This window comes from Rana temporaria, chromosome 8 (assembly GCF_905171775.1).
Source record: "Rana temporaria chromosome 8, aRanTem1.1, whole genome shotgun sequence".
Lineage (NCBI taxonomy): Eukaryota > Metazoa > Chordata > Amphibia > Anura > Ranidae > Rana > Rana temporaria.
This window is the reverse complement of record NC_053496.1, coordinates 64,509,342-64,521,435: the sequence shown is the minus strand read 5'-3', so window position 1 is coordinate 64,521,435 and position 12,094 is coordinate 64,509,342. Positions and strand designations below refer to the sequence as shown.

Sequence of the window (12,094 nt, the reverse complement as noted above, 5' to 3'; positions counted from 1 at the left end):
ACATGTGTGGTTTGAACACCGTTTACATATGCGGGCGCTGCTCGCCTATGTGTTCGCTTCTGCACGCAAGCTCGTCGGGACGGGGTGCGTTTTCTGGCTCCTAGATTCCAAGCAAATTTGTCAAACCCTGACTTACACCAGTGCAGGTGGTAATAATGCGCTCGCTGACACCAGTACTGTTGTTTTTGAAGTTTGAAAGTTTGCATGCGGCCCCCCATGGCATATGAAAACTTGTCTTGTGGCCCTCAGGTAATTTGAGTTTGAGACCCCTGGCATAAAGTGTTTGTAAAGGAATTTTTTTTTTTATCTTAATAGCTTCCTTTACCTTAATGCAGTGCTGTTTTCATGTCCTCATTGTTCGTTTTTGCTCTCAAGTTGCTGTAATTCTTCTCTGATCTCCACACTTCCTGGTTGTCTGTTTCCTGATGACCACAGTACTGGGAGCTTTCTCTCTGTGGTCACTAATCAAGGAGGTGTGATTACTGTGTGTCTAAAACCCCTCAGCACCAATCAGTTTCGTTTTCCAAACCATCACTGCCCTGTATTGGCTCTGTGGCTCTGTACAGCAGAGAGGCAGGAAACAACATGCAAAAAACTAAACTAGAGGTACATTATATGATTGATTGTTATCTATTTTTAATAGTTTTTAAAAGGAATCCGTTAACTATTATGTCTCTATACCCTGTAAACAGTCATTTCAGCATAATTTTTTATTTATTTACAACTCCTTTAACCACTTCCAGACCGCCGCATGTATATGTACGTCGGCAGAATGGCACATACAGGCACATTGGCGTGGGTCGGGGGTCCGATCGGGACCATAACCCCCCCCCCTACATGCGGCGGTCGGATTCCCGCGGGGAGCGATCAGGGACGACGGCACGGCTATTCGTTTATAGCCGCCCCGTCGCGATCGCTCCCCAGAGCTGAAGAACGGGGAGAGCCGTGTGTAAACACGGCTTCCCCGTGCTTCACTGTGGTGGCGCATCGATCGATTGATCCCTTTTATAGGGAGACTCGATCGATGACGTAAGTCCTACAGCCACACCCCCCTACAGTTGTAAACACGCACTAGGTGAACCCTAACTCCTACAGCGCCTCCTGTGGTTAACTCCCAAACTGCAACTGTCATTTTCACAATAAGCAATGCAATTTAAATGCATTTTTGGCTGTGAAAATGACAATGGTCCCAAAAATGTGTCAAAATTGTCCGAAGTGTCCGCCATAATGTCGCAGTCACAAAAAAAAAAAACGCTGATCGCCGCCATTAGTAGTAAAAAAAAATAAAAAATTAATAAAAATGCAATAAAAATATCCCCTATTGTGTAAACGCTATAAATTTGGCGCAAGCCAATCGATAAACGCGTATTGCGATTTTTTTTACCAAAAATATGTAGAAGAATACGTATCGGCCTAAACTGAGGAAAAAACATTTTTTTTATATATATTTTTGGGGGATATTTATTATAGCAAAAAGTAAAAAATATTGAATTTTTTTCAAAATTGACGCTCTATTTTTGTTTATAGCGCAAAAAATAAAAACCGCAGAGGTGATCAAATACCACCAAAAGAAAGCTCGATTTGTGGGGAAAAAAGGACGCTAATTTTGTTTGGGAGCCACGTCGCACAATTGTCTGTTAAAGCGACGCAGTGCCGAATTGTAAAAACCCCTTGGGTCATTTAGCAGCATATTGGTCCGGTCCTTAAGTGGTTAAGCATGCAGGCAGGAAAGTTTGCTTAGCTGAAAAAACCTAGCAGCAAAGGATTAACCACTTGCTTACTGGGCACTTAGACCCCCTTCCTGCCCAGGCCAAATTTTCAGCTTTAAAGTGTTACTAAACCCACAACAGTAAAATCAGTGTGTATTTGCAGTAAACCGAGCTTGTTATACTCACTGTGGAACCTAAGGGGTTAATCCTCTGCATTGTGTAAAAAAGGCCGTTGTATCCCCTATGCATAGCTCCTCCCCCTCCTGCAAGGTCTATCTGGGGAAGGTCAGCCAACACCGGCAATAGCCAACCTGCACATGCTCAGTTGTGTCTTTTATGCTGGAGAGAACAGATATGTGTTCTCAGAGATAGCCGGGTCACATAATATTGATATCACACATGTGGGCATGTATACAGGCTGCAGGGGAAATCTCCTCCTACCTGAGCACTGGAGAAACTGTGCAGTTTATCATGTAACCCTGGTACACAGGGGGGGGGGGGGGGGCGGGTCAGCTATTTTTATATTACTGGGCTTAGTAAGCGCTGCCACAAATGAATGACAATTGCGTGGTATGAAAACATGAACTTTTTATAATTTTCTTTTTTCATACATTTAATTTTTTTTTTTTTTTTTTTTAAATATAGATACAAAAATGCTTCGCCTTTTATTTCCAATCTAAAGCAGAACTGCTGTCATTTATTAAATACTATGCCTTTGTTGTTTTAACTTTGGACATTAAAACCGTTTTTTTTTTCTGTCAGTAAATACCTTATACAGCCCGTTTCTTGCCTGTAAACAGCCTGGGCTTATGACATCATGCATATCTCTCTCTCTCTCTCTCTCTCTCTCTCTCTCTCGAGAGAGAGAGAGAGAGAGAGAGAGAGAGAGAGAGAGAGAGAGAGAGAGAGAGAGAGAGAGAGAGAGAGAGAGAGAGAGAGAGAGAGAGAGAGAGATTGCCAGGAAGGGTAGGGGGGAGTCATAAGAGGGCCAATGAGAGCTGCAGAGCTGTGTGTCTGTGTAAATCCAGGAAGTGAACAGGCGGCAGCTTCAGCTGCCCACAGTTAAAATGGTTGCAGCCAGACTTGACTACAGTATATATAAAATAATATGCAAAGTGGTTGGAGGGAAGCTTCAGAATGGCAAAGATGTTTTTATTACAAATTATGGGAGCAGACTGCAGTTCCTCTTTATTTTTCTGATTGGCTTATTATTTTACAAGGGGATCGTTTACAATCACTTGAAATCTAAAAGGAGCCCAGAAGGTCACATCCTTCAATTCATAGGGCCCCATTCGCGCCTTAGCGATACGTAATTTTCATTTAAGTGCATTTTTAATGCGACCGTGTAGGCAAGCGTAAATGTGCTGCCCTACGCTTGAAAAAAAAACACACCAAAGTGGATCCTCTACCCTTTTTTTGGGCAGACTTTGGCGCATTTTTGGTGCCATTGAGAACGAATGGCACCCAAGCGTGGTTTGGAACATTTCGGAAACAGTATTCCATTACACTCAGGTGTGGCCGGGGGCCAAAGTATTAACAAACATTTATATACATGCAATCAGGAGGACCATAGCTAGATTTCCATTGACAAAAGAAGAGAGTGTGTGAATACACACACACACATATATATATATTATATACACACACACACACATTAAAAAAAAATATACACACACACATTATATATTATTATCCACATACATGCAGTCACAGGTATACACATATAAATATACATTTTCTTTCTGGTGAGATGTAAAGATGGGAGGAGTTGTAGATGAGAGCTGTCAGTGTCTCCCCCCCCCCCCCCATGTACAGTATATAGAGACTCTATACAGGCAGACATATACAAGATCTGATCATGGTGAGCACAGACTGGTCATGTCACCCCATTATAAACACAGCAGCCCCCGGCAGGTCATGCTGTCACTTGTAGTCCCCCAGCACCTGGAGGCCGCAGGCTGAAAGGCAGAGACAGCCAGGATGGGGACCATCGGAGATCAGATGAAGCCCCGATCCCTACTCCTCCCACTCCCTGTCCCCCCCATCACCCCCCGCTATCCGATCCACCCCATTACCTTTTTGTATGATGCCATCACCCCAGAACACCCTGGATCACACAGCCACTTCCTCGTCACATGACGTCATAGTCACGTGCCACCCTTAACCGAGACGTCTACGGCGGCCCGGCAGGCTCAAACCTCCTGAGAAGTCGGAGCCGGCGGGAGGATGACATGTCATTGTGAATAGCAGAGTGTACTATAATGACACAGCATGGTGCAGAATAGAGGGAGACAAAATGTGAAGATTTTCCTCAGGAGCAGGGCTCCCCTATCCCTTCTGCATTGAACTGTATTGTAATTGTTCAGTCTCCCTTTATATTGTAAATAGTCACTGCTGGCGCTATATAAATGCTGTATAATAATTACAGTTCTATAGGCTGTGTGTAATTTTTATATATATGGTCTGGAGGTCCACGGATGGCAACCCCCCCTTTTTTATCTTATTTCATATATATATATATATATATATATATATATATATATATATTATTATTTATTTTTTTGCTTTTATTAAAGGGCACAGAGGTCCCCAGGGCCCCGGATGGCAACCCCCCTATAAAAAAAAATGTTTTAAATTTTTTTTTATATATTTTTTTTTCGTCAGCACCCAAAGCTCCCCGATTCAATTCGCAGTGGCAGCACCCCCCGCTTCTCAATTTCTCAATTCGTGGCATCCCCCCGCTTCTCAGCTTCTCAATTCGTGGCATCCCCCCGCTTCTCGATTCATGCCCCCCCCCCCCGGGGGGCTATGGCTGAAGCTGCGTAAGAGGCCCCATAATTGTACAGGGCAACAAATGATGCCATGGAACTACCGTATTTATCGGCGTATACCGAGCACTTTTTTGCCCTGAAAATCAGGGCAAAATCGTGGGTGCGCGGTATATGCCGATACCCGCGCCGAGTTTTGAATACTGCGCCGACATATACCGAGCGCAGTACACTCGGGTATAGTCGGGCAGTCTCGGCTCCTTCCACGCTCACGTCCTGGACGTACAGGACGTCAGCGCGAGAGTTGCCGAGCATTGCTGACAATACACGAGTGTACTGCGCTCTGTATATGTCGGCGCAGTATTCAAACTCGGCACGGGAAACGAGCGGGGAGGACGCCGCAGAAGGACGCCAGACCCGACGAAGAGGACACCCGAAGCCGCAGAAGGATGCCGTACCCGACGAAGAGGACACCCGAAGCCGCAGAAGGACGCCAGACCCGACGAAGAGGACACCCGAAGCCGCAGAAGGACGCCAGACCCGACGAAGAGGACACCCGAAGCCGCAGACGAACACCGGACCCGCCGATGGACGCCACACAAGACACCAAAACTGTAAGTACAAAAAAACCTTTTTTTCCACAGGATTGGGAGCAACTTTAGGGGTGCGCGGTATACGCGGGAGCGTGTTATACCACGATTAATACGGTACATGATCAATGCACAACGTATGCAGGTAGGAAGGTTTTAATGCCTTAAACTATCAAACATACACTAAACCTTTCATCCAGTGTCTATATTAATGCATTTATTATTTTGAAAACCTAGTATAAATGAATAGTGATAGAAAAAAGCAATTGTGGGTTTAACCAATGATTTTTTTGCATATAAATTCTTCATGGTCTGCATAACTTAGGGCATAGCAAAGGTGTATACTTTACCTACATATTTTTGTGCACAAAAGATGCTCCTCTTTGTCACGTCTGAAAGCTGAGAGGTATGCACATAGATGACTTCACTGGGGTTCAAAACACAGGCATGCACAGGGGTGTGCCGGGTATGCCTGGGCACACTCTAATCACCCCATGCGGCTCAGATTCACCCTGATGATATTTCCTCGATGCCCCCAACGGGGTTCCTAAAAACATTTGTAAAAAAATAAAATAAATAAAAATAAAAAACTGACACCATCCACTGCCCTAGGCAATAGGGCAAGAGGGCAATAGGCTGCGCATACCTATGGGTACAAAGCATGTTTAGGAAGATGTCAGACAATACAACCTAGAGAATGTATACAAAGGGGCAGATCCACAAAGATCTGCACCGGCGCAGCGTATCTAAGATACGCTACGCCGCCGTAACTTACTTGGCTTTGTTTTAAATCCACAACGAATTTGCGCCGTAAGTTACGGTGGCGTAGTGTATCTCTCGCGGCGTTAGGGGCGCGGAATTCAAATGCGGCGGGTAGGGGGCGTGTTTCATTTAAATGAAGCACGTCCCCACTCCGAATGAACTGCGCATGCGCCGTCCCTAAATTTCCCGCAGTGCATTGCGCTAAATGACGTTGCAAGGATGTCATTGTTTTGACGTGGACGTAAATTACGTCCAGCCCAATTCACGGACGACTTACGCAAACAAAATAAAATTTTCAAAATTATACGCGGGAACGACGGCCATACTTAACATTGAGTACGCCACCATATAGCAGCTTTAACTATACGCCGGAAAAAGCCGACTAGAGACGACGTAAAAGAATGCGACGGCCGCTCGTACGTTCGTGGATCGTCGGAAATAGCTAATTTGCATACTCGACGCGGATTACGACGGGAACGCCACCCAGCGGACGCCGAAGAATTGCATCTAAGATCCGAAGGCGTACGCCTGTCGGATCTAACCCAGATGCCATCGTATCTTGTTTTGAGGATTCAAAACAAAGATACGACGCGGGAAATTTGAAAGTACGCCGGCGTATCAGTAGATACGCCGGCGTACTCTCTTTGTGGATCTGCCCCAAATTGTTTACCCAAAAAATTGATAGATAGAATACTCATGCAAGGCCCCTTTCACACTGGGGCGGGAGGTGCGGTGGCGGTAAAGCGCCGCTATTTTTAGCAGTGCTTTACCACTAATTTTGCGGCGCTATTCGGCCGATATCGGGGAGGTGTTACCCCCCCGCATTGCCGGCGGTATAGCCGCGGTGTCCCATTGATTTCAATGGGCAGGAGCGATGAAGGAGCGGTATACATCTGGCTTTCACACTGGAGAGACAGCAGCGGCTGTTTAGGGTCAGTTTGCAGGTGCTATTTTTAGCGCAATAGCGCCTGCAAGCCGCTCCAGTGTGAGAGGGGTCTTAGGTAGGTAGTAGGGTAGAAGGAAACTAGTTTTTGAAGTTTTTTTTTTTACCTTAATGCAGAGAATGCATTAAGGTTTAAAGACCTAGTTAATGAGCCATTCACTTGAAGATCTGCTATACAAAATTAACATTTACCTTCAGGTCTTTACTCTTTCTTGTCAGCAAAATTTGCATATAGTCATGTAAAAAAGTAAGCACACCCCAAAGAAATGATCAACTTTGTAAAATTTTGAACAGGAAAACATTAGCACTTCATTCAAACAGTGCCTACAGATAAAGGTAATGTACTTGAACAAGTGGAAGATAAAACTGGTGTATTCCTTCTCATAATCTAAATTAACAAAAATGTAGATGTGTCACATTCAAAAAGCAAGTACATGCTACCTAAACTTCAAATCCATGAAATTAGAATCAGGAGTTCCAAATTAGGTGCCAATGAAGAACCTCCTCAGGCTGGGTTCACACTACTACACTACTTTCATCCTACTTTGCTCTGTGTTCAATGTTTCCCTATGAGAGCATCTTGTAGCGTCCTACACAAGTCGGTCCGACTTTGAAAATGCTCCCTGTACTACTTTTGGTCCTACATTGATCCTACTTCAGGCCCATTGAATATCATTGAAGTCGGACCAAAGTAGTATCCTGTTCATGAAAGTAGGATGGATGTAGGACCAATGTAGGATAAATGTAGGACCAATGTAGCAGAGCAAAGTAGGATGAAAGTAGTGTAGTAGTGTGAACCCAGCCTAGCCCTTTCAGTTTTTCAGGCGGATGCTCAATTCACTACTATGGAGTGGCAGATGTCAGCGGTGACATGTCCGAGGACATCTGCCAATATCTGATCTAATTCTGTCCATGAAATCCAGAAGGATGGAGACCCCACTTTCTATCCGATCCGATCGCCCGTGTAAAAGGACATTTGGTGAGACCTGTCTTCATTTTTGGCAATAAAAATACTTAAACCCCCAAAACATTATATAATTTCTGAAAGCAGGGGCCCTGTAGAATAAAAACATGGTGCACATTTTTTATGTCACATGATATTTGCGCAATAGTTTATTAAATGCATATTTTCAGGAAAAAATTAAATATAAAGAATTTTAGTGCAAACAACAAAATGCCAATTTTTGGGTAAAATATAAAAGATAAGGTTGCGTTAAGTAAAGAATTACCAAGCAAGTTCTAAAATTGTGTGCACCCGTGATATCCCAAAAATCTCCAAAGGTGATGCTTCAAAAGTCTTTACAGCTCATAAGTTAAGCATTGACTGTGAGCACTTTTGCAAGTTGTATGGTGTGACTGGTGTTTACATATGGATGTTCACCCTGGGCATGTGTTTGCGCTTGTGCATGTGTGTGGGGCAAAGAGGGTTACAGCAATTTTATTTTTAATATATTTTATTATATATCTTTTTAAAAAAAAAATTGTTTATTTGTTTTTACTTGATTGGTATCACAAAGGGTTGATAACCCCCCATGTGATAGCATTGGGCAGGTGACAGGTACTCTATAGGGAGACATCAGGGGTCAAAAAGACCCCAATGTCTCCCATGCCCTTCACAGCATCTAACCAAGCACAATTTAGCTTGGTTAGATGTGTACCTTGGCTGTACCAGCCAGGAAATGGTGGATATGAAACCAGAAGTGACAAAATCATTGTTGATTTTGGTTCCTATGTTTACGTGTGAGATTGAGGCACACATTTACCTTGCTCTCATACCACTCTCCATCCTGAAGCCAGCATTTGTGGTCCCAGACTCCCGATAAGAGTGGGCGAACCTGGGAACCATGGGTGCCCAGGCAGGGGTAGGTCACCACCCACTCGATCACAATAATCAGCAGTCAAAGAGCTGAACTGTTTAATCATAACTCCTCTTTTGTCAAAAAAAAAGGAAAAAAAAGAAAAATCCCCTCTGAGTGATCTATGTACATTGCAGGATTTTTACAAACTTTGTTGCAGATTCCTACCTGTTTCTGTTTGGTTATGTCAATGTGCAAAATGAATCTGAATGGGAGTGACTTTTTCATTATCAATCAGCTGATGCACTTGCAGCATTCTAATGATGAAAGTTGAAGGATCTGCGTTCCTTCAGAAATAAATAACATTTTGGGAGTATCCCGCCAAAAACCTTTTTTTTTTTTTTTTGCAGAGGATTCCTAAAATCTAACTGGTATCAGACTTCTGGGAAAATCAGTGAGTCGATGTCACAAGCAGGAAATTACATTTCTGTGGATGTTCTGTATACCAGCTGTGTACAGAAGGCCTCCAGGTTGCAAAATTGCAATGAATTTTTACAGAAAATTACAGAGCTGCGGATTGGAAAGAAAAGGTAATTTTTAATAACATTCCAATGCAATATTGCTTGCATATCAATTATATATGCTATACTGTATTCTTTTCTATTTGCTATCTTTCCCCACAAAAGTGGAGTTACCCTTTAAACCACAGATATCTAGGGTCTGGTGCTTACTTTGCTATTGACATGTATAGTATGTTGTTATCGTGCAAAGATCAATAGAGCACTCTAACATTCTTTAGAAACAAAGTTGGGAATGTCTACGCAACAGTAGACATGTATGGTGCAGATTGAAAACAGCATTTTAGGGGAATACCAACTGTGTAACATGGTGGTGGAAATGCTATGGTTTGGAGTTGCTTCAGGGAGCTGTTTCAGGGTTGGGGCAACTTGCAGGTATTGAGTCAATTTTGAATTCAACAAGTTGAACCAGAAACGGATTCTTCATTGTGGCACTGATACAAAGCTCGTTAGCAAATCCACCAACAAACGGGTCAAAAAGAAGAAATAGAGGATTTTGGAGTGTCTTAGACAAAGCCCTGTTTTTAAACCCATTGAAATATTGTGTGTATATTTCAAATTGGCTGTTTGTGCAAGGAAACCCACAAACATCTTGCACCTGAAGGAATTTTCCATGGATAAGTGGTCGTATAAAATGCCTTCAAAATGTAATTTCTGCTAAAAGGGGCAAAGCAAGATTCTAAAAACAAGGGTTGGCTTACTTTTTTCAAAGTTCACCATTACATTTATTTCTAATAGTGCATCAAAATATTTGAAAAATGATGTTGAAAAAAATGATTGGAAATGCAAGTTTCCCTTGTGTTTTATTCAAGTATGTCACCTTTATATGAAAGCAATGCTTGAATGAAGATATAAAGTTAAAAAAAATAATGAAAAAAATTAGTGTGGCCCAGATTCAAGAAGCAATTGTGCCTGTGTAACCAGGAACCAGGAATGTTCCTGATTCAGGAACATCGTAATGCCGACTGCAGCCTAAAATCTGCGTGGCATAAGGCTCTTATGCCACGCATATCTTAGGTTGCATTCTTGCGATGGCCGCTAGGGGGCGCTCCCATTGTGCTCAGTGTATAGTATGCAAATTGCATACTAACACCGATTCACAATGTTGCGCGATCCCTGCGTACGCAATTTACGTAGTTTCCGTACGGTGTGTTTAGCGTAAGGCTGCCCCTTCTAATAGCAGGGGCAGCCAATGCTAAAGTATACCCGTCGTTCCCGCGTCGCGACGTTCGAATTTTACGTAATTTGCGTAAGTGATTCGTGAATGGCGCTGGACGCCATTCACGTTCACTTTGAAGCAAATGACGTCCTTGCGACGTCATTTGCCGCAATGCACGTCGGGAAAGTTTCCCGACGGGATCATTTACATTAGGCGCCCTTACGCAGGGCAAGTTTACACAGCGCACACGCAATTTACGGAGCTACTGCTCCGTGAATCGCGGGTAGCGCAGTAAATTTGCGGGGGCGCAGGGCAAAAACGTTGCCCTGCGCCTCCGCAAGAAAGGGGCAAATCTACCTGAATCCGGGCCTGTGTGTTTTATTCAAGTATATCACCTTGCGCAGTAGTAACCCGGCTGTGAAGCCCCAGGGCTTCACTGCCAGTTTCCCCTACAACGAACGGTGGCGGCAGCACCCGAGAGCCAATTGGGAAATCGACTGAGGTGCCGACATTGCGGAATCCCTGGACAGGTAAGTGTCCTAATATTAAAAGTCAGCAGCTACAGTAATTGTAGCTGCTGACTTACATTTGTGTTGGTGGGGGATGCACCTCCTCTTTAATTACAGAACCATGCACTGGGTTAAGACTTGAAACTGTTGTAAAGCCTAGACAAGTTTTTCTGCACCATGGGGCATGCACCAGACTGAGGCCCCATACACACAAGAGGATTTATCCGCAGATACGGTCCAGCGGACCGTATCCGCGGATAAATCCTCTCGAGGATTTCAGAAGATTTCTATGCGATGGCGTGTACACACCATCGCATTGAAATCCGCGCTGAAATCCTCTGCCGATGACGTGTCGCGCCGTCGCCGCTATTATGACGCGGCGACGGGCGCGACGCTGTCATATAAGGAATTCCACGCATGCGTCAAATCATTACGACGCGTGCGGGGAATCCCTTTGGACGGATGGATCCGGTGAGTCTGTACAGACGAGCGGATCCATCCGTTGGAATGGATTCCAGCAGATGGATTTGTTGAGCATGTCAGCAAATATCCATCTGCTGGAAATCCATCCCAGGGGAGATTTATCCGCGGATAAATATCCGACGGAGTGTACACACCATAGAATCTATCCGCAGAAACCCATTTGATGGGATTTATCTGCGGATAGATTCTATGGTGTGTATGGGGCCTTAAAGTATACTATATGATAGTTCCCTATCATCCAAAAATGAATGCTTCAATTGTTGTTAATGAAATTTAAATGACAAGGAGTATAGACTGTAGCAGTCCTGAACACATCACAAGCCACCCTATAAAAGCACACAGGTTTGGGTTCCTAGAAGTCATAGAGGTGCAAAAGCCAAAGAAAATAATTTTTCAGCACTTCGTAAAGTGTGAATATCCTATGAAGAAGTTGTGTTGTGTCTCTGCTGGGCTGATACACACACTGGGGTTGATTTACTCAATCTGGAGAGTGCAAAATCTGGTGCAGCTGTGCATGGTAGCCAATCAGCTTCTAACTTCACGTTGTGAAATTAAGCTTTGGCAAACAAAAACCTGGAAGCTGATTGGTCTCTATGCAGAGCTGCGCCAGATTTCGCACTCTACAGTCTTAGTAAATCAACCCCACCCTGTTTATCCTGATGACCAATTGAGACAAAAGTTTGAGCTGTCTCCAGAACAGCAATTATTGTCACTAATTGGTATGGAAGATGCTGGTCTTCGGTTCTCTTGACTGGCTGGCGAGGAATGACATCGCACAAGCGCAGGAGTGCAGTCAC

General features: G+C 43.9%; 1 protein-coding gene across 3 annotated transcripts in view; it reads right to left on the bottom strand.

Moving 5' to 3' along the window:
* The window catches only part of BTRC (beta-transducin repeat containing E3 ubiquitin protein ligase), a 280,494-nt gene extending 276,600 nt beyond the window's left edge, over positions 1-3,894 (bottom strand). The window contains exon 1 of one of the 3 annotated variants that reach the window (XM_040361921.1): positions 3,785-3,894. In XM_040361921.1, the coding sequence (XP_040217855.1) occupies positions 3,785-3,802 (18 nt within the window). In that variant the 5' untranslated portion in view covers positions 3,803-3,894. The remainder of the gene's footprint in view (positions 1-3,784) is intronic. The other 2 variants (XM_040361922.1, XM_040361923.1) reach the window with 2 other exon arrangements.
* Between the last annotated feature and the right edge of the window lie 8,200 nt (positions 3,895-12,094).